At 37.5% G+C, this 27,601-nt stretch overlaps 1 protein-coding gene across 5 annotated transcripts in view; it reads left to right on the top strand.

Annotated features, from left to right (window-relative positions):
• The window catches only part of PATJ (PATJ crumbs cell polarity complex component), a 359,628-nt gene that overhangs the window by 191,451 nt on the left and 140,576 nt on the right, over positions 1 to 27,601 (top strand). For all 5 annotated transcript variants that reach the window (XM_041770677.1, XM_041770680.1, XM_041770678.1 and 2 more), the window contains exon 28: positions 21,801 to 21,997. In XM_041770677.1, coding sequence (XP_041626611.1) covers positions 21,801 to 21,997 — 197 coding nt within the window. The remainder of the gene's footprint in view (positions 1 to 21,800; positions 21,998 to 27,601) is intronic.

The raw sequence follows: 27,601 nt of genomic DNA, 5'->3' as shown, positions 1-27,601 counted from the left end.
AGTGCACATTTTTCTATTTGTGGAATGAGACCAAAATATACTTTCTATATAGAACCTCAAGCACTTTGTTTAAGAAGGATAGTATAAAAAGCAGCATACATTATCCCTTTTGTTTGTTTGCTTACTTTCTTATATTGGTCTATCCAAACCAGAAGAGAGTGAAAATTTTGGCCTGTATTATATTTTGATTTTGGTTTATGATTTTAGTTCAATGTTGTTTATTCCAATGATATCTAGAAGATAATATGTATTTTGTTATTATTTATTATACTTTATATTAAGATATCAAAAAGCAACATAATTTCTTACATGTTCTTGACTATTCTTAAAATACCCGGTTAAATAAAAATGTGACGGTTTGGCAGATTAAAGCTTTCAGAAGAGACTTCTTTGACATACAGAAAAGATATTTAAGTTCTTCCTAAATTGGGAATTTGGAAAGAAAATAAGGCGGCATTTAATCTTAATGAAGTAAGTTTGTTAAGTTAGAGCTAAAATCAAATCACGTATAAGTGTCATACTTATATATTACCCTACCCGATCATTTGATTATATATGCTTGAAATAGTATAAAAATGAGAAGTGTCTGGCTGGCTCAGCCTATGGAGCATGTGACTCTTGACCTCAGGGTTGTGAGTTTGAGCCCCATGTTAGGTGTAGAGATGACTTAAAAATTTTAAAATCTTTTAAAAAATGAAAAAGGGTATTAGACAATTTAATTTTATGACTAAAAATTTGAAGACCTCCAATCTGTGGTTGTATTTATGAACAGGATTTTATATTGATGTTTTATGTATTAAAATGTGCTGAATTGGTGAGCCTTTTAAAATTCATTGATTGATTGATCTGCTACAAATCTGTTTGCCTGCTATGGAAGTTGACATTCTAGTGGCTTTAAAATTTAATTTAATTATATGTATATATATATATATAAACTTTAAGCAAGCATTAGTTTTCACTTACGACATATTTTAGATTTGAATACCTTTATAGATAAGTCATGCATCCTGTTTTGCTGACAATCCCTGCCCCACAATTCAGTGGCTTCCCATTGGAGTTGTCCAAAGGTTCTCAGGGTCTGGCCGCAGGATCTCTCTCCACCTCCTTTCAGTGTCTTGTGTGCCTCTTGCCTTCTGTCCAAAGAGGCAGTTCCTCTAGCATACTGACTATCCTCCTTCTTGCTTTAGAGCCTTTGCATGTACTTTTCCCCTGCTTAGTTAGTATTATTCTTTCAACGATGTTAACTCAAACCTCACTTCCTTAAGGAAGACTTTCTTGATGTCCATTTCAGATGCTAAAACTTCTGCACACTACCTGTGGTGCATTTTTTTCTCTACCTTTTTTTTCCCTCTGTTAACTCTGTGATTATTAAACCTGTCTCTTGCATTAGGTGGTGAACTCCAGGGTCAGGCCTCCATTGCCCATCAACATCTGGCAAGAATCATGCTTACTGTATAGGAAGTACCATTAAAACCTTTTTTGAGGGGATCCCTAGGTGCCTCAGCAGTTGGGCGCCTGCCTTCTGCCCAGGGTGATCCTGGAGTCCCGGAATCAAGTCCCACATCAGGCCCTGCATGGAGCTTGGTTCTCCTCTGTGTCTTTGTCTCTTTCTCTCTGTCATGAACAAAAAAATAAAATCTTAAAAAAAAATAAATAAAGCCTTTTTTGAGCGAGTGAATGAGTAAGCATAATTTTCAGCCTTTATACTTCATACTGGAGAGCTAAGCAAAGTTCACTTTCATGTTACTAATCCTGATTAAGAAAAATACCTACATTTAACTCACTTTTATCTCTGGAAATAAAAGAAGTATAGCCAAAGAAGCTTTGTGTGTAGAATCAGAAGATCCATATTGGAATTTCACTCACCTTAGTCATTTTTTTTTTTAGATGTAACCTCAATTAAGCCATTTAAATTTGGGGAACTTCACTTTATTCACCTTCAGTATACATAGCTAATGCCTATCTTGAATGTTAGTTTGAGGATTAATTGAGAAATGAATATATAATATATGAAAGAGCCTTGTGCGTACCTAATATAAACCTCATTATCAATAGATGTTATTTGCATTTGAATATAATTATGATCTTTAACATCTTCTGCGTTCATCTCCTGTTTTTTTATCTCTCTAAGCTAAAAGATATATAATCATATAGTGAACACCATGGTTCTGAAAGTGAAACCCCACTCCCTCTCCCCTCTGCATGTGGATCAATGGAACCTTTTTTATTCTTACTCTTCGAACTCATGGGGTAGAAGTAAGGACCAGGGAGTTAAGTAGTTCAGTTGACCAAGCAGGGACAGAGCAAGCCAGTGACAGGGGCTAAAGGCAAGGAGTATAGGGAGAGAGCATAGCAATATGTGGGTTGTAGGGTGATTATCATGAGGAAAGTTTGCAGATCTGGGGAAATAGAGGATTCTGCAAAGTAAAGAAAGTATAGAGTAAAAGTGGAAAGAAGACTTGGTATTATCCTAGGCTTCAAACACAGTACTTCACACAATTCCCCAAACACAGTCACTATTATTATGTTCACTTTACACCCAAGGTAGCTGAGGAAAGACAGAAGTTAAACAGCTCTAGTTTTTCCAACTCCAAGTGACAAAAGTGGGATTTGAACCCACAGAATCATGCCAGAGCCCTGCCCTTAGTCACTAAGCTTTATTGCCCAATTTAACTGGATGGAGCATTGCTTTGGATGGTCAGAGCATAAGAGATTTATTTGTACCAGGAGGATGAGACAGGAAGAGTCAGGCTCCTCAGCAGCACTCACCTGGGAATCCATTCAGAAAGCTATTATATAGGCTTTAAAGTGGACTTTGAGTGCCCTTTGTACCAAGTACCTTGGATTTTCTCCTGCCCATGCCCCCTTGTCTTTATTCTTGAATGGTCATCTGTTAGGGCCATAGAATTCCATCAAAATTTAAGCAAAAGTGAATTGTCAGGAAAGGCAAACCTGAAAAAATATTGCATCTCTTATCATTAACTTCTTGTGCGTTGCTATTCAAATATTAATCATTTAACTAAGTGTTTACTATATGCCAGATATCATAATAGGTGTTGGGGATATAAAATGAGTCTGGTTGCCAAGGAACTCCACCCCTCTGAGGAAGATAGATAAGTAAATCAGTTTTCACCGTGGAAGAGTTTTCACAGAAAAAGGCTCAGAGTATCTTGGAAATAAGAGAAAGGACTCCTGCCAGAGGGGTCATGGAATGCTTCTTTGATCACTGTACCAAGTTACTAAGGTAGGGAAAATGGGGGAGCCCTGATGTTATGATGTGGCTACAGTACATCACACAAGGGAACATGGCAGAAAATGGAGCTGAACACTTTCATGCATCTTGTGTGGAGCTAGGAGTGCTAGGGATTTAATGAAGCTATAAAAAATATAAGGAATCGGGGGATCCCTGGGTGGCTCAGCGGTTTAGTGCCTGCCTTTGGCCCAGGGCCTGATCCTAGAGTCCTGGATCGAGTCCCACATCGGGGTCCCTGCATGGAGCCTGCCTCTCCCTCTGCCTGTGTCTCTGCCCACCCCTGTCTCTCATGAATAAATAAATAAAATCTTTAAAATATATATTTTTTATATATATACGGGGTCATTTTATTTTTATTAACCCATACTAAGTCAAGAACTTCTTTTTATCCCTAAAATTTTTATCTTTCTCTAAACTTGCCTGTGATACTTTTGTTTACTAATTTTACCTCAAATTATCTTTTTTTTAAATAATTGAGGTAACAATTGACATTCAACATATAAATTCTCTCTTAAGAGTTGAATTTTTTAGTCAAGGAAAGATACCTTTAGTAAGCATTCAGTACCGACTTTCCATAGGATTAACTTGACTGCACATTAGAAAAAAGATGGAGCAGGGATGCCTAGGTTGCTCAGTGGTTGCTCAGTGGTTGAGCGTCTGCCTTTGGCTCAGGGTGTGATCCCAATGTCCTAGAATCGAGTCCCGTGTTGGGTTCCCTACGCAGAGCTGCTTCTCCCTCTGCCTATGTCTGCCTCTCTCTCTGTGTCTCTCATGAATAAATAAATAAAATCTTTAAAAAAGAAAAAAAGATGAGCAGAGTGCCAGATATAATTTTATATCACCTTTTAAAGAAACATGTACGATTTATAATTTATTAAAGATTCTGTGAGTTGTGTTAAAATATCCATTCCACCTTTTGCTAGCTAATGTTCGTGGGCAGTTCACTTAATCCCACCCAGGCTCAGTGTTTCTTATTTCTAGAAAGGGCTGTTGAAGTACTAAATGAGATCATTTATTTGAAGGTAACTGTCACTGAAAAGGCAGCATCTGTTACTGTTATAAATCTGGGTTCAGAATTGCCCATAGGAGATTTTAGATTAGTCTTCAAGAGACATTTCCTTGCTTGCTTTCCTCCTCTGCTGTTACTTTTGCTTTTCTGTTTTGCTTGCTTCTTCCTCTCAGTCCCTTCCCCTCTCATTTATCTTTTCTTTTATCTTGGGAAAAAGCAATTGTTCACTGATGTGCAAGATCCTGTCCAGGTTCTGACTGTCAGCTTCTTTCAGTGTGTGATCAGCCCAAAGACGAGACATAAATGAGAACAGACTGGCTACGATTCCTGAAATAACTCCTTTTTCATGTTATCGTCTTGACTGCCTGAAAAAAAGCCAAGAAGATATTAAAACCCAAGGGATAAGGAATTAAATAGTGCAAAACTTCCAACACCAGAGAGAAAACAAGTATCTGTTCCTCTGTGGGAAGGACATGAAGGAGGAAGTTGGCAGTTTATTTTGACAGTCTTTGGTGTCTTTTCTGTGTCTTTCTTATAATCATCTTAGCCGCCGGTTTTTAGAACGTAATCTTTTGGCATATCTACGTATATGGGATAATGCTTCCTTTCATCGCTGCTTTTCCACAGAATATATATGCAGTCTTCTCCACTCACAGTTGTCATTTTGGCACATGCAGATCTAGATTACAACATAATCTTTAACACATTGCATAATATATACTTTAGTAGGTTCATTTATTCACTCACTCATTCATCTGTTTATTGTGATAAAAACTACTATGAATGGTGCTGCTATGAACACGGGTGCTCAAATATTTCTTCGAGACCCTACTTTCAGTTCTGGATATATACCCAGAAGTGGGATTACTGGATCATATGGTAATCTTTTTAAAAAATTTTTGGGGAGCCTTTGTACTGTGGCTACATCATTTTACAATCCTACCAACAGTGCGGGAGGATTCCAACTTCTCCATATCTCTACTGACACTTCTTATTTTTGATAGTAGCCATCCAAATACGAAGGAGGTGCTATCTCAATGTGGTTTTGTTTTTCATTTCTCTGATGATTTGTGATGTTGAGCATCTTTTCATAGACTTGTTGGCCATTCATTGAATGTCTTTGGAAAAACGTCTGTTCAAGTCCTTTGTCTATTTTTAAATTGAGTTAATTTTTTTGTTGTTGAGTTGTAGAATCTCTTTACATATTCTAGATATTAACCCCTTATCAGACACGATTTGCAAATATTTTCTCCCATTCTGTAGGTTGCCCTTTCATTCTGTTGATTGTGTCCTTTGATGAACAAAAGTTTGTAAGTTTGAAGTAGTCTAATTTGTCTGTTTTTGCTATTATTGCCTTTGGCATCATAGCCAAGAAATCATGGCCAAATCTGACATCATAAAGCTTTTCCCCTGTGTTTTCTTCTGGGAAGTTTATAGTTTTTGATAATATATATTTTATTTACTTATTTATTTTAGACTTGATTTTTGGAATAGTTTTGGTTCATAGCAAAGTTGAGCAGAAAGTACATAGAGTTTCCTTATATCTCCTGCCAACCCTCCTCTTCCTCACTCCACCCATCCTCACAATTTCCCCCACTATCAACATCCTGTACCAGAGTGGGACATTTATTGTAATTGATGAGCCTAGATAAACACATTATTATCACTCAAAGTCCATAATTTACCTTAGGGGTTTACTCTTGGTGTTGTACATTCTGTGGGTTTTGACAAAGGTATAATGATATGTATCCACCATTATAGTATAGAGAATAGTTTCCTGCCCTAAAAATTCTCTGTGCTCCACCTATTCATCTCTCCTTTCCTCCAAGGAGTTAACTATTAGTGAAGAAAATTTTAAACTGTTCAAAAGATATTACTATCTAAGTGTGCAATCTCCAAACTGCAAAACTCTAAGATACCTCTGGGATTTTTCACTTCCCTGGTTTAGTTGTCATTTGCAATAGAAATTTAATCAGAGTGAAGTGCCCTTACTCTCAATAAATCTTTATTTTTATTTTTTTTAATTTTTATTTATTTATTTATTCATGAGAGACACAGAGAGGCAGAGACACAAGCAGAGGGAGAAGCAGGCTCCATGCAGGGAGCCCGACGTGAGACTTGATCCCCCGACTGGGATCACACCCTGAGCCAAAGGCAGATAGATGCTCAACCACTGAGCCACCCAGCCATCCCATAAATCTTTAAGAAAAGATTTCAGAACTAAAGTCTTTGTATAAGAAGATTGCCAGCTTCTTTAAATTGTTTTAGAGCATGACTGTTTTTAAGATAATTTTGCAAGTACTCCTTATCATTTAAAAAATCCTGTGAATCCCTGGGTGGCTCAGTGGTTTAGCGCCTGCCTTCCACCCAGGGCATGATCTTGGAGTCCTGGGATCGAGTCCCGCATTGGGTTCCCTGCATGGAGCCTGCTTCTCCCTCTGCCTGTATCTCTGCATCTCCCCCCCACCCTCTCTCTCTGTCTCACATGAATAAATAAATAAAATTTTTAAAAATCCTGTGAGATGCTAAAAGCAGGCAAGATTACTTTCATTTCAACTGAACACCAGACAGAGGCTGGACTAAGGTGCATGATTTGCCCCAGAGTTCATGGCTAGAAAGTAGAGTCCAGGTTCTTCTGTTCTGTTGCTTCTTTCCACTGTACCAAGTAGCTTCCCTTTGGAGTTGGACACACATGAATATGCCCTCTGCCTGTTGCAGAGGTAATGGAGATCTTTGGGGTGACTGGTTTCTTTGCCTAAGCTCTGTTTAAAATATCATGGACTCTCCCATGCTATGGAATTGTTAAACAAGTGAAATGGGATTGTTAAGCTAAAGTTCTGCTATTGTTTGAAATTGTTTGAACAAAATTAATTTTGTTTAAATCATAACGAATGATGGAATCGTGTTGACCTATCCTATAGAACTATTTAAAAAGTCTCATGGGATATTTCCTTGTCTTTATTTAAAAATTAAATGTACCATACAACCTTTTGCCTGTTACTTAAATTCTCATAGCCTGTTGCCTCATTTTTAAGATAAAAATCATTTTAAAAAGCAGCACAATATAATTAAAGCTAGTTTGTGTGGCACTTTAAGGAGCTCCCCAACTACAAACAGTAAAAAAAGGAAAGTTTTGGCTGGTTAGGGAATAAAGCTTTTGTGTGCTAGGCATTAAAGTAAACATTTTAGGTGTTTTTTAGTTCTGTCTTCTCAAATTCCTAGGATAGGAAATGTTATTTTAAAGATGGAGGTTGGGAAGCTAAATAGCTTGGGGGTAGGGGGCAAACAGATACAATGTGGCATCAATGGAATTTGAACAGTAGTACTTTCTGACTTCTGTATATGCCTCGTGGTGAGGATCTTTTTGACTCTAAACGTCCTGTACTTTTTTTCCTTTTTTCCAATTCAATCTGATTTAATATACCGAAAAGATAGTTTCTAATGAAGATGAAGCATCTTAATTACTCAGAAAAGATGTTCTTCTCAGTTTAATCTTGGAGTCTTTTGTTATAATTTAATTCTTAGGGAAAACATAACTCTGTATTAATTAGAAATTTTTATTAACCTGTTGATTGACCAATTCAGATAATGAAGAATTTGTAAAATTTTTGTTTCCATAATTTATTCATATATTTATGCTGCACCTGCTCTGGGCCAAGAACTTAGCCTACCCAGAGCAGAGGTAGTTTCTTCTCTCGTGATAGTGGGGAAACCAATAAACCACTAAAGATAACTACCCAGAATACTGTCGAACCTCAGCTAGGATTCTACTTCTTCCCTAAACCTTGCTCTGATGGTTATTGGAACTAATGCATACGTACAGGGCCCTGGGCAAACAAAGCCAGATGGTTTCCTAAGCAGGTATGCAGAGGGAAGTTTGCTTCCAAAGACTCAGTCACTAACAGGACTAGGTAAACTTGGAAAATAACTGTGTTATATTCCTTTTTCTACATTCTACTACAGTTCTCGTTAATGATTGCAAACTGCCACTTTTTTTCTCTTCCAGAAAATATAATTAAACACCTTAATGTTGTCAGTGCCACTGCTGATTTCCTGATCTGTTGCCAACATGGAGCTTTTGTTGAGCATTACTGCATGACTGGGTAATGACCAGGGAGCAAAAAGCAGTGCAGCTCCAACACATTTCTGCCACACTATAACCATAATGAGCTTGGGACTCAGTGCTTTTATAGTGATTAAAGAACCATATTCTATGTTCTCCTGCTATTTAAAATGTCCGATGAATGATTGTGAAGAGTGTTTTTAAAATTGCGTTTGACTTTTCTCAGTACTGTTTTCAAAGCCAAAATGTTTTTACTGGTTTCTCTCAAGACTTACTAAAAATCTAAAGCCAGTGATAATCAAATCGTTTTTTTTTTTTTTTTCAAATCGTTTTTTATACCCTGTTTTCAGCCATCTCTTAGGTCCACAAAGGCATTTGGAGCTTGGACGGGGATCTGTCTTAGGTTTTTAGTAATTTTTAATGTGAATTAGAGATCTTTATTTAAAAGGAAAAAAAAAAAAAAGGTGGTGATTCCTTGTTTGCATCTCAAAATTTAGATTTTGTAGATCAGGCCTAGAGCCCAGACATGTGATTTTTATACAGAACTACCTCAGGTGCTCTGGGGACCACATTTTGGGAAATACTGGTTTGGGTGAGATGGTGCTTTTACAGAAAGCCTCAGTGGACATAGCTATCAAGCCTGATTGTGTGAACCTTTGTGTTTGAGCAAAGGTGCAAATATGATCATCCTCCCTAATTAGGGTAGATAAACTTTGCTCTCTACTAAACTAATTTTGTTTCTTTTGTTTTTTAATTTTATTTATTCATGAGAGACACACAGAGAGAGGCAGAGACACAGACAGAGGGAAAAGCAGGCTCCTTGCAGGGAGCCCCATGTGCAACTCAATCCCAGGACCCTGGACTCATGACCTGAGCCAAAGGCAGACGCTCAATCACTGAGCTACCCAGGCATCCCAACTAATTTCTTTTCTTATGTTAAGCCTAAAGGCAGTCAGGGAACTTGTGCTTTGTCTATATTTCAGTAGTATGTTCCTCCCCACCCCTGAATGTTTGCCTTACCCCACATCCCTCATTACCAGAGGGCTTTGGCAGAGTGACCAGCTTTCTCATGGCTGAAATGAAGAAGGAACTGAGGTGAGATGTATGAAAATGAGAGGTGAAAGGGAGTAGCCCACCTCCAACTCCAGTTTAGACTGGGCCTAATAGCCCCAATATCTGAAACTTAGTGAAATGAATTAAGAGGGACTTGGGGATTCTGTTCCCGATTCTCCCATCCATTTGTGATTAACCTCAATGATCCTTGGTGTCTTGTTTGTGAATGCTCTGGACTGGTTTCCTTCTCTCTCCAGACCAAACGTGATTCTTAAGCATTTAGGTACTGAGTACAGAAGGTGAATCTTTGCTGTTATGTGACTGAAAGATCCCAATTATATTTGGATCTCTTATGTTTTTGCAAGTATCTAATCCAATCCTTATTCTTTTATCTTTTAATTCCCCCTGACTTATATCCTTAGCCAGTAGCCCAGAGCAAGCATTCAGTATTTATATATATAAATATAAATATAAATATATTATATATATATATATGAATATGTGAAGTCAGCTTTTACTCATTTCTTTGACTATCTGTGTTCCTTTTTCTATTTCAGTTGACACCTAAACCCAGATGTATGTATTACCTCTTGGGTGGATAGTAATGACCTCCTAAACAGTCAGGTTCCCTCTTCCCCTGAGCACTCACACAGCTGGGTGCAAATTCATTCTCAGAAACTGCTCAGAGTTTCACCCACCTTTGCCTGACTGGCAGGAGTTCTGGGCTTGCCTCCCCTTCATTCTGGAGCTCCAGGCTGAATTCAGCAACTCCCCGTACTTGATACCACAAACCAGCCCATTCAAACTGAATTGTCATCCCTTCATGCTTCACTCCTTGTTTCTGAGGCTCAGACCTCAGTTTCCCTGTTCTCCTTTCCCTTCCCCTAGCCCTTGTACCTCCAACATCCGAACGGTTCACAGCCTTATTGGTTTTGTGTGTCAGCTGTTTCCTGCCACCCCATGCTAGCTTTCCCTCTATCCCCCGCCCCCCATCATCCTGTGTGTATTATCTTCCTCTTGGTCTTTCTGTGTCCTCAGCTCTCCTCTGCACATCATCCTGTGCAGACTGCTCCCACAGGCTGGGCTCTGGGGATTGCCTCCCACCAAATCGTAAATTCCAAAAGGACTAAGGCAGGCTTTAGACCTCTCTTCTGCCACTCTCCCAGATGTGAACACAGCAAACGTCTTTATCCTCTCGTGTGGTTGGTGAGCAGGTGGGATTTGGAGTGAGGCAGACCCAAATCTGAACCCCAGGTCCACCAATTACTAAATGCAAGTTTGGACGAGTTCGGTAATTTCAAGTGAGACTCCATTTCATCATCTGTACAGTGGGATGATTATACCTTTTAGGATTTTTAAGAGGGTTTGTTTATTTTTCTTTTAGTTGTGAAAATTTTTGGAGATTTGCAAACCTGAAGAGAACGGTCCATGAATTCCCATGTATTATTCTCCCAGATTCAATAATAAACAAGGTTTTGCTATATCAGTTTCACCTCTCCCTCATTTTTCATCTACTGAAATAGTTTAAAGCCATTCCCAGACACCATGTAATTTCATCCATACATAAGCATCTTTAGAAATGCAATCATAATACTATTAATGTACCTAACAATAATTTTTCGGTTTCATCCAACATACAACCCACAATCAAAACGTTTACTGTCTTGAAATAGATTCTTCTAGTTTGTTCAAATCAGGATTCAGACCGAGTCCTCACATTACTTTGTCAAGTCTCTTTCTAAAAAATAAATTTATTGAAATATATACAAACAAAACTGTAACACCGTTTGAATTTTCACCCACCATGCAGGCCACAAAATAGAACATTACTACCACTGAGAAGTTAATTTGTGCCCCTCTGATTCACTATTTCTTCCCTTTCCCCCAAATGTTAACATTAGCTTGACTTCTAAGACCATAGATTAGCTTCTGTGTTTTTGAACTCAATAAAAATGGAACTGGAGTATATACACTTTGCCGTGTTGGTTTCTTTCACTCAACAGGTTGCTTCTAATGTCCAAACAGGTTGCAGGTAGTAGTAGTTGTTAGTTTTCATTGCTGAATAAAGTTCCATTGTTTGAATATGCCATAGTTTTTCTATCCTTTCTACTGTAAATAGACATGTTGAAGATTATATTTTACAATATCATGCAAAATATATAAAGGGATCAGCGAAGCTTCTAACAGTGAACATTCAATTAATATTAATATAGTGTCTTGTGTTTAAAATTTGTTCACTGCATATGGATTTGATTGAATTTTGATTCATCTAATGGGGCAATTTTAGATTTTCACTATTGAAGCTTTTTTTTCTTACTGTATGATCTCTTCAGAAAATAGCCTTAATAATTCTTGTTCTAATTATTTTTTAAAGATTTTATTGATTTATTTGAGAGACTGGGGAGAAGGGTAAAGGGAAAAGGACAAGCAGACTCCCTGCTGAACAGGGAGCCTGACTCAAGACTCCATCCCAGGACTCTGAGATCATGACCTGAGCTAAAGGCAGACGCTTCACTGTGTGAGCCACCCAGGCACACCTGATTCTTGTTCTAATTGCCCAAATTTTATTACTTTAGATTTATAGCTGATTTTTCTTTCCATCTTCTGTTTAATGTGGATTGAATTTTTTGTGAATGAAAGGAAAGGAATGAAATGATTTGACTTCTCTGTTTTTCCTTCTGAGTTCTGTGAGTCATACTCTTTGCTTAATTCTGGTCTTGGCATTCACCTATGATCATGGACTCCAAAGCTCGAGTTTCTGGTTTCAAATCCTGGCTTTACCATTACCTAGTTGTGTAACTGTGTGTTACCTATTTGATCTGTGCCTTAGTTTCCTCATCTGTAAAGTTAGAGATAATACCTATCTCATAGAGTTTTCATAAAGACTGAGTTAATAATGAAGTACTTCGAATAATACCTATTATTATACTTAATTGTAGTTCTCATGTTTGAATGTTTCAATTATTAATTTCTATTTATAGATCCATACAATATCACATTTATATACTGGCTAAATCATCTACAACATGTAAGAGGGAAGTTTATTTATTGTTATGTAAGATATAATTTCTTTACACTGACTTATTTTCAGTATTTGCCCTACTTGGTCTGGACTTTCCCTTGAGATTTGCTTCTTACTACTGAAGTTTATATGCTGTTTTTTATGATTAGTTATGATTTTCTTTCATATGTTTTTACTTCTCAAATCTGCAGGTACTATCCAACTCAGAGAATTAAAAGTTGGTAACTGCATAAAAAAATTAAATTAATGGGATGCCTGGGTGGCCCAGTGGTTGAGCATCTGCCTTTGGCTCAGAGCATGATCCTGGGATCTGGGATCGAATTCTGCATTGTGCTCCCTGTGGGGAGCCTGCTTCTTCCTCTGCCTATGTCTGTGCCTCTCTCTGTGTGTGTGTGTCTCTCGTGAATAAAAAAATAAATCTTTAAAAAAAAATAAAATTAGATCAAAAGGTGCTTAGTAGAACCTGATTATTTACAAGTGGTTGCTTATATTTGATGTAAAGAAAATGTATTTAAATATTTTCTCTGTTTTATCCTTTGTAATTTAAAAACAGACCAGATAACTAATGCTTCTGAAACTGTATCTGGTGTGTTAAATGTATTAAAATACTGGGCAGGGACTTGAATTAAGTTTCTTTCTTAGGAAAAAGGCCCTGTTACTTAGCAACACCTGGTATCTTGTGATGATAGGAAAACACCCTGAGATCACACTGGAGAAATCTTACTGGCTTTCTTGGACAAGGAAAAGGCATTGTTGCTTTGATACAGAATGATGAGCAGCTTAAGATTCCTTTTTTCAGATAACACTGTCATGGGGCTGGAAAATCCATGTATAAAACAAGCATGACTGTTCAGCTGAGTAGAAAAGACTATTCTCTCTAGTTATTCTAGGCTGATGTTCATTCAGGGAAACTTAAGTAAAGCCTGGTGCCAAAGAAGTAGTTTTCTTATATCCTAATCTGATTTGTATTTAGAAATGGAGGGCATCTAGGTTATTTGAGACATGAACTACACTACCATTTGACTAATACATTGTGAAAGTCAATGAAAATCAGTATAAAAAAAAAATCAGTATAAAGGTTAGCTATTTATTACGAATATTTCTAGAAAATACCAGTAATGGGGATAGTAAGATTCTGGATCATCGAACACTTCTAATATTTTGTTGCTGAAAGCTGGTACTTACATAATTTATAGGGGTATTTGCTTGCGTATAAGAAACAAAGTAAGAGTTCTATTTTCTTAATTTCAGAGGAGAGCCCCATTGGCTTCAAATAAAATAATACTCTTTCCCCCTCCTCTTTAATTGTATTTTCTGTGAAACTGAAAGATTTAAGAAAACCATTCTCTTTATACATTTTCTTCCCACTTATCCCCTTTCTCAGCTGGGGAAGTTCCCCTTCCTTAGCCACTGGATACCCTGGAAATGACTCCCAGTTGCCCCCAGAGTAAATACCAGGCGGTGTGGGGTTCCCCTGTGGCAGAGCCACATGCCTGACAGTGCAGAACAGTTGGTGCTGACTCAGCCAGAGAAGCTTGACTACAATTTCTCAGAATCTGAATTAACAAGCTGGCATGCAGTGTCTTGATTTTTCAAAGATGAGGGTGCTGTTCCACTTTCCCCGCAGAGACTTTGTTTTCCGTCTTCCCTTTTGAAAATCTAGCTCACCTTTTATTTCAGCTACAAAGTAGGAATAAATAGTCATGGAAATTTCAGGAAACATCTGAGATAGAGGGAGGGAGGCAACCCAGGAGGATGGGAGCTAGACGCAGAAAGGCTGAGACCAAGATCTAAAGTAACCTATTACATAATTGAAACATTTCTTATTTAATCCTGAAACATGGATCATAGAGCCAGATATTCTGGCTCCATATTCAATATTCAATCAGTCTTGTGAAGGATGTATTTAAAGGCTGACTTAAGTTTTGGTATCTGTGAACTTTACAGTTGACTGTCATCACTATAGAAAAAAATTTTGTATTGCGTGGGAGATTAATCTGTTTTTTACAGATCTAGCTGCCTGTGAGAATCATCTAAGGACTTTGTTACAAAGAGAACTTTACCCCATTACTAAACTTGACCAAACGTGTCATTGGCTCAGAATCTTAGCTGTGAGAGCCCAATCATGATTCTGTTTTATAGGTTCTAAGGGTGATTTTTAGGTGGCCAGCCTAGTAGTTCTGAGGAGTCTAGGCCTGGGAACCATAGTTAGAGCTCTTTTAGGAGAATCTTCTTCTTATTTAAAATTCTACCAGTCTAAGAGATAGTTGTGGTGTGATGAAGAAATCACAGCTTGAACTCACCCAACTTGGCCCAAATACTGACCAAATCACCTCACCTGTCAGTCCACTAACGTGCAAATGGAGATGTTTACAAAGATATAGGGACATGGCAAACTATTAGATGTTTCTTTCTTATAAGGAGGTGTTATGAAGATCCTAAAGATAGCTTCTTTAACTTAGGGAGAAAGCTGAAGTAATTCTTATTTTTTAAAAACGTTGCTGGAGAGGAATGCCTGGGTGACTCGGTTGAGCATCTGTCATGATCCCGGGGTCCTGGGATGGAGCCCTGCTCAGTGGGGAGTGTGCTTCTCCCTCTCCTTTTCCCTCTCCCCTCCTGCTCATCCTCTCTCTCATGCTCAGTCTCTCTCTATAAATAAAATCTTTTTACAAAATGTTATTGGATAAACTGAACATGATTTGATAGAGAAAGAATTTAACTATGTTAGAAGACTTTAGTTTTTAGCTATAAATAAGCTTCATAACCTTATACAAGATTTTCATTTCTTCCATCTTCTTTATAAAATGGAGTCTGGGGGTGATGGTGTGATTCTCTATAAGAGAATGTAGCTTTATACAATTTCTTAGTTTGTTTTCCCCGAATTAAAAGTCTCTGATTCTGAAACATACCATGCCTGTGGCTTTTGCCATAGCTTGCTTGTACCTGATTGCAATTCTCTGTTATTCCCTAATAAACCCATTTTTGAAAAAAAAAATAAAAATAAAAAATAAACCCATTTTTGCTGGTTTAAAAAAAAAGGTTTAAATTTCACACTTTATTACCACACAGTTTTTATTAAAGATTTTGTTTATTTATATGAGAGAGAGAGGGTGGAGAGACCACAAGCAGGGGGAGAGGCAAAAACAGACTCCGTGCTGAGCAAGGAGCCCGATGCCTGGCTCGATCCCAGGACTCTGGGATCAGGACTTGATCCAAAGGCAGATGCTTAACTGATACATAATTTTAAAGCCATCTCAATGGAGTATGTAGCATGGGACAAACACTTGACCTGGTGGTGTAATTCCTCTGCACCTGCAGAAGTTGTCCCAGGGGCTCCTCAGAAGGAGTAACTCAGGGAAGAGAATCTGAGGGACAGTGATGCTAGCTAGCCCCTTCCCCTAGTGATTCCCATGGAGGACTGTGTGACTGCTTCTTTCAAGTCATTGTTTGGTGGGGAGGGTCCATTGCTTCCTTTCACAAGTCTCAATTTTCCTCAAGATAGACAAATTTAAAGAAGAAAAGAATAGCTTTGCCACGAAGTTAGACTAACTTAAAACCTCAACATAACTAAATCATGGAAACAAAGTCATGGTTTGTTGTTTGGATCCTGCATCCGCCAGCATTTTTAGCTGACATCCATTTTCAAGGTAATAACCCCATTTTACAAATAAGAAATCTGTTCATGGAGGTACAGTAGGTGGTCCAGGAACCAAGGATGTTATGTGCCTCCACTAGGATTGCCTGAATTCTGACTCTTTAGCCTCTGCTCTTTCTATTCTGCCCCAAGAATATGTTGATAGAGATTCACCATTTGTAGCAGTTAATTTGAGTCCTTCATAACTGTGATGGCGCCGTATTTTATCAAAGAAGAATCACTCTTGTCATTAATTATTAACATGTCTAAGCACTTGAATATATAGTTAACGACCATGAGGGTTAAATTTTTTTCTTCTGAAAATTGAACAAGTCAGACTAGTTTTGACTTGCCTTTTCATATTAATACAACACTGAAGCTTTTCTCAGCATCTTTGTTTTTTTCAGTCACCAGGGACAGGGAATTGCATTAAGTATCATCTTTCATATCATATTATAGTCACTGGTCTGCTGGGGGTCCCTTACTGGTTTTCTTCACTCCCTTGTATTCCTATTTTTTTCCGCCACCACCCCCATAATTAGCCATTCTAATGTGTTAAACATTTGCAACTTTGTTATATGCACTTCCAAAACATGTGTTATGTTTTTTTATGGGGTAATCTTAGTTTGCATAAATGGTATTGGCCCATTGTTTCCCTCCCTTTGCATTCAGCGCTGTTTGAAATCTCTGTCACTACTTCCAGTTAATTGCTTCTACCTGCTGATGGTACACTGCGATGTCCATCCAACAGTTCATCTATCTTCTTTCCCAGTGACAGATACCCATGTTACCTCCAACTCCTCTGCTATCGTAAATAACATTCCTTTAAGACCTGTGTAAGAATTTGTTAAGATATTCCCAAGAGTGGAATGCTGGTTTGTCGAATATGTGTGTGCTTAATTTGATTAAGTAGTGTCAGACTGCTCTCCAGAAGACTGTGCCATTCACTCCCAGCTGCAATGCATGTAGATTCCTATAGCATTTTCCTCGTGTCTCCATAAGGCTTAATGATGCAGCTTTCAGATATTTGCCAGTCTACTAGTGAAAACTGATATCTCACTATAATTTGCATTTCCATAATTACTAATGAAGTTGAGCATCTCTTCACATGTCTGTGAGCCTTTTGAGTTCTGTATCTTTTGGCCAGATTTTTATTGAGGCTGCTAATCTTTTTCTGCTTCTCTTTATTTTAATTGCCCTGTTGGTTTTAAATATGCAAATTTTTTTCCTTTTATATTTTCTATTTGTCACTTTAAGTCCAGAAATTACTTTCTGTTCTAGTTTGCCAACAGTTTGGATTTTAAAAAAAAAATTTAAGTAGATATTGTATCTTCTCAAATGCTTTTCTCTATTAACATAATTTTTCAACTTTTCTGCTTTATCAATGTGAAAATTTCCTTGAAAAAATTACTGATATTTAGCTATCCTTACATTCCTGGAATACATCCTTACTCATAATGTATTCTTAGATTGAATCATATAAAATTGCTACTTCTTTTTTTTAAAGATTTATTTATTTATTCATGGGAGACACAGAGAGAGGCAGAGGCATAGAGGGAGAAACAGGCTCCCCACAGGGAGCCTGATGCAGGGCTCCATCCCAGATGCTAAGATCATCAAGGTGGATGCTCAGCCACTGAGCATTTTAGCATCCCTAAAATTGCTATTTTTTAAGTCAGGAAATAGTCAAATACTGGCCATATCATAGAGGTCAAATTAAATATTTTCAATATACTCTCAATTAAATTATTTAAAAAATATTTTTTATCTATGACCCTAAGTTAAGTCAGGCTATAATTTTCTTTTCTTGATTTGTCTCTATTTTTGGAAGGAAAATCAGGATTATACCAGCCTCAAAATATGAAGAGGATAACTCCCTCCTCTCACCCGCCCATGTTCTGGAACAAGTTACATTGATTAAATTCATTAAAACTTGACATCTGGGCAGCCCGGGTGGCTCAGTGGTTTAGTGCCACCTTTGGCCCAGGACGTGATCCTGGGGACCCGGGATCGAGTTCCTTGTTGGGCTCCCTCCATGGAGCCTGTTTCTCCCTCTGCCTGTGTCTCTGCCCCTCTCTCTCTCTCTCTCTCTCTCTCTCTCTCTCTCTGTCTCTCATGAATAAATAAATAAAATCTTAAAAAACAAACAAACAAAAAACTTGACATCTGATAGAATTCAAATATAAAGAGTCTAGAACTGGGGGGGTGGGGGCGGCTTGTTTTTTAAAGTAAATATCCTTGGCTACCATTTCAATTTCTTTAATAATTACTAGTGTATTGCAGTTTTACATTTATTTTTGAGAATGGTATTTTAAATTTTGAGAAATTTGGCATTTTAAATTTTAAGAAATGTATCTGTCTTCTAGATTTTAAAGTGTGCCAGCGTTTCATAGCAATACATTATTCATAATAATCTTATTTTATAAATCTCTCTGTAGTTATTTCCCCTTTCTAGTTCAAGAATTTATTTCTATCATCCGTTTTTTTTCCCTGATCAGTTATTGCAGTGTCTGTCTTGTTATTGTTTTCAAAGAACTCGGTTTTAATTTCATTGATCCTTATTTTAATGCTTTTGTTCTGTGGATTTTTGGCTCTAATTGGTGGTAATGATTCTATTTTTATTAGCCTATGACCTTGCTTTACCATTTTCTCTGCATTTGCTAAGTAGCTCTTTCGCTAACCTCTTAGGTCTAACGCTTATTATTATTGTTTCACTTTTCTTGTTTTCTGAAAAAGTGATTCAAAATTATAAATAACTTTCTAGGTTCTGCTTAACTGAACCCCTCAAGTTTGACATCTAGAAGTATCATTTGTATTTGATTGTTAGTGCTGTATTTTTTAATTTCCTTTTTTGTTTCCCTTTTAAATCTTGGGCTTCTCACAACATTAATGTATTTCTAAACACCACAGAGCTTTAAAGTTATATTTGTTGTTAATTTATAGTTTTGTTGCACTGTGTCCAAAGAGACAGCCTGTATGATATCCGTTCTGTAAGTGTTATCAAAGTTTCTTTTATGGCCCAACACACAGTCTGCTTCAGTAATTGTTGTGCGTATGCCTCCCTCGCTGTATTTTCTGTCGGATGCAGAGTTCTCTTATGTCTGTTGCTTTGAGCTTATAGTGTTGTTAAAGTCTTCAGTATCTTTTTTAAACAATCTCTTTCTGTTATTTTCTGAGGAGGATGTGTTAAAATTCTTGTTCTATTTTTTTTTTTAGCATAGTGGCATCTCTTAACTGTCTTACCCTGTAGCTCCAACAAACAAAGCAATGAGAGCATGAAATGGTCTGTTTGAATCTGGGAGAAGAGGTTTTAACATTGAGTATCCTCTCAAGGTCCATCCCTGGGGGACCCCAAAGGACTTCCACAGGATCCCCAGTTGGAATTTCTGTAAACCTTGTACTGTGATTCCTTATCACCCACCCGCTAACCCAAAGAATTTTCAATTTACAGCCAAGTGGGCTCTCACATTCTTCTCCTTGCTCTACCTGCATATGTTTCTCTACTTGCTATTCCTCCATCTACAGGATCTACAGGATTCTTCTCATAACTAGATTCTGTACCTTGTTTAAAACCTTTCTCAAATTCTGCTTCTCCCATGAAATCTCTTCTAGAAATATCAGTTCTTTTTTTTTTTTTTTTTAAGATTTTATTTATTTATTTATGAGAGGCAGAGAATAGGCCGAGGGAGAAGCAGGCTCCCTACAAGGAGCCTGATGTGGGACTCGATCCCAAGACCCCGGGATCTCAATCTGAGCCAAAGGCAGATGCTCAACCACTGAGCCACTCAGGCCCCTAGAAATATCAGTTCTTAAAACTCTAAAAACAGTTACTGCTCATATAATTTGTTTAGTATTTATTCATTGACCTTATTCCCTAATAAATTAATATTCCATGACCAGCACTTGTGGTGATCAAAACTTCTATTTAAATAATTGTAGTTGTTTGGTATTTATTGCATTTGTTTGCTTCCCTTATATTGCGATGTCAGTATCTTGAGGGTAATGTGTGTCTTACAGGTCTCCATTCATTAAAATACCCACATAGTATCTTGTTCTTGATAGTTGACCAACAAATATACTTTAAGCTTATTTACTTCAATGTTAATATGACTGTATTTTTTCCTATATAGAGGGCAGTTATGTCACAAGACCTGTATTTTACTATATTTTGCTAAATGTGTTGTTTATTATTAATAATAAGCTTTATCCATGAAATTTAAGATTCTTTTCATAATAATTATAAAGCAAACATGTATTCTCATTCTAAAATATGCACCCATTTATTTATATGGTTAATTCTTTTAAAGTATTTTTATGAGTTTAAATTTATCTGCTCTCAAGGCAGTGTTTGTTAGGTGTGGTAAAGTGATACAATGGCTAGGCTGTTTTCCTCCGCATCCCCTTTAACACTAATTATTTGAGTTCAGCTTTGAATTTGCAAGTTTCCCTGTAAGGACAGTGGGCCTAAGTCAAGTATTAGACTGAGCATAGAGTTCCAGGATAGATGCGATCTGCCAACAGGTTATTAAGCTGATGAGATGATTGCATCATACCACAGTTGAAGATGTCAGCCTTTGAGCCCCAGCAAAATACCTGGCCTGAGCTGGTGTTTTGTGGGGTGTAAGACATGTTTAAAGCAGTATCATTCCCAACACTGATCTTCCAACGTGATTTTGTTACACATAATCAACACAAGTGAAGCATAACCAGCCAAATCCTAAAATGGGGTGTTTAGACCAAAGAGTAGGGGGTAGCAAGGAGAGAGAAAAAATTGAATAAAAGATTTATAGAATACCTATAAACTATGAGCTAGTTGTAAGTCCTTTAATGTGTATTTTAATTCATTTTCCTAAGATTCATGAAGTGGTTATTACCATGCCCATTTTACACAGGAAGAAATAGAATTCCATTGAACAAAATAATGTATTAACTATTGGACATTGAGTAAATGGTTGATTTGTGTATTGAATTCAGATTGAACAGCTAAACCAATATCCTTAATTCTCCTTATTTTACCCACTTAATATAAAATATTATTTTAGGGATGCCTGGGTGGCTCAGTGGTTGAGCATCTGCCTTTGGCTCAGGGCATGATCCTGGGGTTCCGGGATCGAGTCCCACATTGGACTCCCTGCATGGAGCCTGCTTCTCCCTTTGCCTGTGTCTCTGCTTCTCTCTCTCTCTCTCTCTCTCTCTCTCTCTCTGTATCTCATGAATAAATAAATAAAATCTTAAAAAAATATAAAATAAAATATTTTATACCATTTGCATAGTTTAAAGAAACATAATTATTTAGAATTGATTGTTGATTTTTTTCTTACTGGACTGCAAGTCCACCAGAAGAGGAACCATGTCTATTTTGTTTAGCATGATATCTCCAGACCAAACCCTCTCTTCACATAGCTGATGTTTAGTGTATATACTTTGTTTCTCACCCACCTCCTCTGTTTTTGGAGGGGAATAGGGAAGCCAAGGTTTCTACCACATTCCTGTTGACTATCTTAGGTAAGAAAATAATGGACAGAAAGTCTAGGCCAATGTGAACCTGAACAATCAGAGAAGGTTTTATTGGTGAACTAAAGTTTTTAAATGGAGATGGAATAATTAACTGTAATTTATACAGAAGGTTATGAATGACTTCAACCACTTCATTCTCAAGAAAAGACCATCATGGTAAGAAGATGAGGACATGCTAACTCCTTTGTAATATACATTTAAGTATTCTATTTACATTTTTTATTGCCCTCCCCCCCTTTTTCTCAATAGAAAAAATCAGGCAAAGATATGCAGACCTTCCTGGAGAATTGCACATTATTGAGCTTGAAAAGGATAAGAATGGACTTGGACTCAGCCTTGCTGGTAATAAAGACAGATCACGCATGAGCATATTTGTGGTGGGAATTAACCCAGAAGGACCTGCTGCCACGGATGGACGAATGCGTATTGGAGATGAACTGTTGGAGGTGAGGGACATAGATTTTTAATTTCATTTTCGGTAAGGTGAAGAAGTAAAGGGAATGGTCCACTGGAAAATGAGGTGACAGGGAAAAGTGTTACAAATTATATTTTTTTCAGCCACTCAAAATCATTTTCCAGAGGAAGAACAGACATCATATTGTTGCTTGCAAATGTTATTTGCTGCTTGAGTAAAAACTAATCTTGCATAATAATTTAGGGAACCTTAAGTTAAAATCTCATAAATGCCTATTAAAGTAATGGGATTTGTTTTTAATGTAAATTCCAAAATGTTCAAAACTAAATTGTGTATTAATCTGTTATTATTATTTATCAAAATTCTCTTTAGCATTTGTTTTTGTTGTTGTCGTTTAGTTTTTTGGGAAGGTGTTAGAACCCAGCAAATCCTGTGAGCTGGTTGTCAGAGCTTGGGTATTATCTGTGAAGTCAGTGATGTGGATTAAGACCACACAGATTCCTTATTTAGGAATAGGATAGAGGTAAGAGAGCTAAGGAGATGGCTAGTCCTTTGCTAGTTACTCTCTAGATGATTTCATCAGTAGTCTTATTTATTCTCATTTTCCTCAACTTAAAGTGAAGGTTTCTGTTCCAAGTTATTCTTGCTTTGATGTTCATTTGCTATTTCAGTCCATCATTCATTCATCTAACTTTGTTAGAGCATCTCCTAAGTAGTGGACACAGAAAGAAAGATGAATACATCTGGTCCCTTCCTTCAGAGACCTCACAGTCTAGAGGAAGGACACAGACATGAGAAGATTGTTGCACTGCAAAATGAAAAATAAAATAACCAGAAGAACAGCAGCAATAGCTAATATATTTATATATACATCCATACACACACACATACATATATACACACTCAGTGTCAGATACAGCAGGCTTTTTACTGGTGGGGTCACAAAGTAAATGATGGTTCTGGGATTCGGTATCAGGCATTTTGACTTCTTAGCTTTTGTTAACCATTGCACTCTGCAGCCTCCTGGATAAAATGCTCCAGCACTTGGGTATTTAAAAGACCTGAAATCACAGAGGCACTGGGAATCAGACTGCTCACTTAGAATGAGATTTTCTGATTTTGCATTTTATAATTTCCTCATCAGACTTTGACTCAGAATAGCATTCGTAGTCACCCATAATCTCTGATTTGCTTAATAACAAATATAGCCAAAACTGGTCAGACACGCCTGTTAGCATCCTACTTGTCTCCCAGGCCCCAGTAGTTTCTCTACATCTTAAAGCTGTTTCCACAAAGAAGTTAACCTGGAATTATTTTCCTGTTCTTTTGTAAAATGGCATCATGAAAGGGACCCATGCTGGGTAGTAGCCATCACCAGTATAATCATTAAATAAGGAAAAATCAAAAGGCAGCAGTACGTATTAACCAACCAATATAATTCATCACTTCAAGTTTATTTCCTTTGGCTGATGCTTGGAGACTTCTTCAGTGATAGAGACTAAAGTGATGGTGGTAGTAATTAAGGTGAACATAAAAACGGATTTCCTGAGTTATTATTGGCACTTGACCTAGAGGCTCCCACATTTGTATTCAGTATTCTTAAGAGACCTATCTGGTAAGTACTCGTACTATCCCCATTTTATGGATAAGAAAACTGCACAAATAACTTGTTTAATTTTACAGAACTAAGGCACAAAGTTTTGGTAAGAACCCAGGCTTGCCAGACTCCAGGATTCATGCTCTAACCACTGAAGCAGACTGTGTTCCCCATGGTATTTCAACCAAACCCCATTTGTTTAGATCCATGAGAATGCTGATTTATGATGCTCTAGTCTTTAGGGAATCATGTATAAGAAGTAACTGTGTTGTGTTACATGTACCTAGATAATGGATTTCCTGTCCTGTGTGGTATATGAAAATGTTCCAAAGGCTGTAATTTAGAACATGAAGATTCTAGTTTTCTTCTCTCTATTTTATTAAGACTCTAGATGGAATAATGGCCCATGGGATCTAGACCAACAGGAGCACTGGTGTTTTATTTCTCTGTCTGACATTGTATTAGATATGAGTAACAAATGAGGAATGGCTACAGAGTAATGAGAATGTGTTACAGTCTACATACAAAAGTGCACACTGTGACCAGGACAGCAAGACTGAACTTGGAAGACCTGCTTTAACTTATCCCAGTTCTTTCAGTGCTTAGTTGCATTTCAGAAAGAGCTTAATTAACACAGTGCAGTGCACATAGTTGACTGGTAATTAGCCACATTTCCTCCTTAGAAAATTCAGGTCTCCTGTTTTTGAGGCAAGATGCTGGAAGAACTCTCTTGTCTGAAAAAGGATATTAACATCTTGCCATGTTGGAACCCCACCTTTTTTTTTTTTCTTTCTGAGTTTGGCTCTTTTGTCGCTATTCAACAACTTTATCTTCTTGTGGAGATGGAAAGGACGAGAAGATTAAATATGGCAATAAGTTGATCCTCCTCCACTCTCCATTGATTTTCTTGTCTAAAGAAAATATGTTGGAACATACATTCTAGCATCCCATATCTTTGGCTAGTTACTTATCTTCTCTGACCCTCAGCTGCCTCCTTTATCAAATGAAAATTACTTATTCAGCAAGTATCTTGCTATGCATCTGTCAGGTAGGGAGCAGTGTGTGAACAAGACACTGATTTTACACTGGTGAACAAAATCCATGGTACCTGTTCTCATAGAGCTTACAGCCTAGTGATTATATAGTATTAACTTTAGAGGGTGTTCAGAGAACTAAATGAGAGAAGATAGTCAGGTTTTGCCACAGTATCCGGCACAAAGTAATGCCTTTAGCTGATACTATTTGTAAAATAATATTTGTATGTGCATTTGGTTTTTTTTTAGTTTATTTATATTAATACATTTGTCTCTGAAAGTATGTCCCAAAGGGAAACCATCATCTTCCTCAATAGCTCCATGTAGCATCTTAAAAACTGGGAGAATGGAAAAATGCACAGACTGCATTCTTAAGCAGTTATAACCCATCTTCTCATGTGACTTTTGGCTCTAGGTCAGTGATGACAGGAAAAAATTTGTGTGGGAAACATTTCCCTGGTTTCTTTTTATAGCTGAGAAAAAATTTTAATCATTTTTCTATGATATGTGAGGAATTTGTATATCACATGATATCAAATCCAATGTCCTTTGGAACTGAGAATAGGAAATTGATTTAATGATGAGTACCAGGAAAGCTACAAGCCAGTGTTAAAATAGCTGTTTTTTGGATATTGCAGTGCCTTAGATTGTAGAAGGACTGCATTGTGTGGGAGGCATTTATAGTGGGTTTTTAGATTATTCTTACTAGATTTCTGGGCTAGAGCAAATCTTGTCTATTTGCTTACCACCCACACTCCATTTATTTTTGTGACTTCTCTATGAGGTAAAGTTATCTGTGTTTCTTGATTGTTTTTACAACTCCACCGTTTATTCCTGTTATTTCTCAGGACTGCATTGTTGCCTATTGTTATGTTCTTCTTTTGCCCTGAGCCTCCTTTTATTTATAGTCGATCTGACTTATTTTAGGACCTAAGGTGAGGCTAATTTATAGGAAGTAGAGAATAGGTTGGTGGAACACACATTTGTGGCTTCTTTGAAGTCAGAAGCTCAGCTTCTTTACTAGAGCCCTCTGTGTGTGACTCCTTTTCCGCAGGCCATTCGCCAGCAGTTCTGTTGCCGTGGGACTGCATTGTTACAGCGTAAGAACAGCCCAGTGAGTTCTGTCAATCGATGGCCCAGTTCATGTATAAAAGAAATCTTAAATTAAGCCCCCAGAAGACAGTGTGATTAAATCTCAGCTTCTTTACCCTTCACTGCAATGCTGGTGTGGGGGTTCTGAATTAATTTCAAAAGGCATTAGCATATAATTACCATGTAGACTGGAATGAGACTTGCACCAGAGTATTGGCTTTCCCTGAGCAATTAGTCCCAGAAAATACACAGGCCTGAGCATGGTGCTGTCATATGAATATAGGATTTATTTATAATCTTCCCTACAGTGCAAGTGTGGGAAGAGAGAGTGGATAATGTTGCGTGGGGAATTGGAGTGATTTGTCGGGTTACAAAAGTAGCCGGAAGAAGCCACGTGGGTGGCACGAGACATGCACAATTGATTGGGCTGGCATATAGAGCTGTGACTCATCTGGCTCCCACGCCCTTCAAGAGAGAGGCTGTACGTTCCCTTTGAAACATTTACCTGCAGAATAACCCAAAGCTAAATGTTGTTATTTTCCAAGTGTGTAATATGTTTACTTACACTACAAATAAAAAGCACGAATATTTCCCATACTTGCTAGGGATGAAGACGTAGAACCACACTTAAACTCAGATATTATTGTCTTGCTATGTTTATTTTACAAGAGAAAAAAACAAACAAACAAACCATAAAACCTAAATGACTGGCCCAGATACACGTAGCTGCATCAGGACAAAACTCCTACCTCCCGGCTCATAACGGCTCTTAACGGCTCTTAACCACTACAGTCTCAGCACCTATTCTTCCCTCTCTGCTTGTTGCCAGTGAATTATTTTTAAAATCTTTTGGAAGACTTAAATGTGATTTAGAAGTACAGTAGAATAGTAAAGAAATTGCTCTCTTTTGTGCATCCATAGATAAGATTCTAATTTTCAATCAAAAGCTTCTGTTATCTTAGATCGGCTCTTCTAGATTATTACCATGCATGGACGTAATTTTATAAAGTGTGCTTCTTAATGCAATAATTACGCCCTAAGAGACCTCATGTAATAAAATGTCCTGTTGTAGAAACACTAGTTTGAGGAGCAGAAAGAAGACTAAAGAATTGGCAAAATTGCAATAAAATGACTTGCCCTAGTTTTATTAAGAGATAGGTTTATAATAGCTAAAAGTGCAAAACTAAATTGATTGACTCAATTTTTTTTTATTGTGGCAATGGTTTCATAAGTGTCATACTTTACATTTTAAATAGTAATGTATTATACATCTGTTAGGTCTCAATGCGCTTGTTAAAAATTGGTTGACGGAGCCAGATAAAAATAAATACTGTTAGCAGATCCTGAGTATGACCTTCCATATGCAAAGCTAAAGTGACCCCATTTGGGGACTCTTAAAATAGTCTACAGCCTAATTCACAACTCTGGAAGTCAACAGAAGAATGTGGTGCTCTCTGAGGGGTCAGTCTCACACATAAAACAGTCCTGAGGCTTCTGCTGTGTGTGTGTAACATATTTCCTTTCCTCAAAGTGCAGCACCCTGGTTATTCTGGCGTATAGCTATCTATGTCTTGTTAAGTCATCTCTTCTACATCGTCTGTCGTATGATATCCAATATGAATTACAAAAAGACGTGCTCATTAAGAAAACATTTGGGGGTAGGGAAGCCGTATTGGGAATTGAGCTCACATTAAATACCATTTTCAAGTCAGTGCTAAAAATTCTTCACATGTGGGCAGCCCAGGTGGCTCAATGGTTTAGTGCTGCCTTCAACCCAGGGTGTGATCCTGGAGACCCGGGATCGAGTGCCACGTCCGGCTCCCTGCATGGAGCCTGCTTCTCCCTCTGCCTGTGTCTCTGCCTCTCTCTCTGTGTCTCTCATGAATAAATAAATAAAATCCTAATAAAATAA

This window comes from Vulpes lagopus, chromosome 10 (assembly GCF_018345385.1).
Source record: "Vulpes lagopus strain Blue_001 chromosome 10, ASM1834538v1, whole genome shotgun sequence".
Classification (NCBI taxonomy): Eukaryota; Metazoa; Chordata; class Mammalia; order Carnivora; family Canidae; genus Vulpes; species Vulpes lagopus.
The sequence above is the reverse complement of the archived record's forward strand: the minus strand, read 5'-3'. Positions and strand labels throughout refer to the sequence as shown.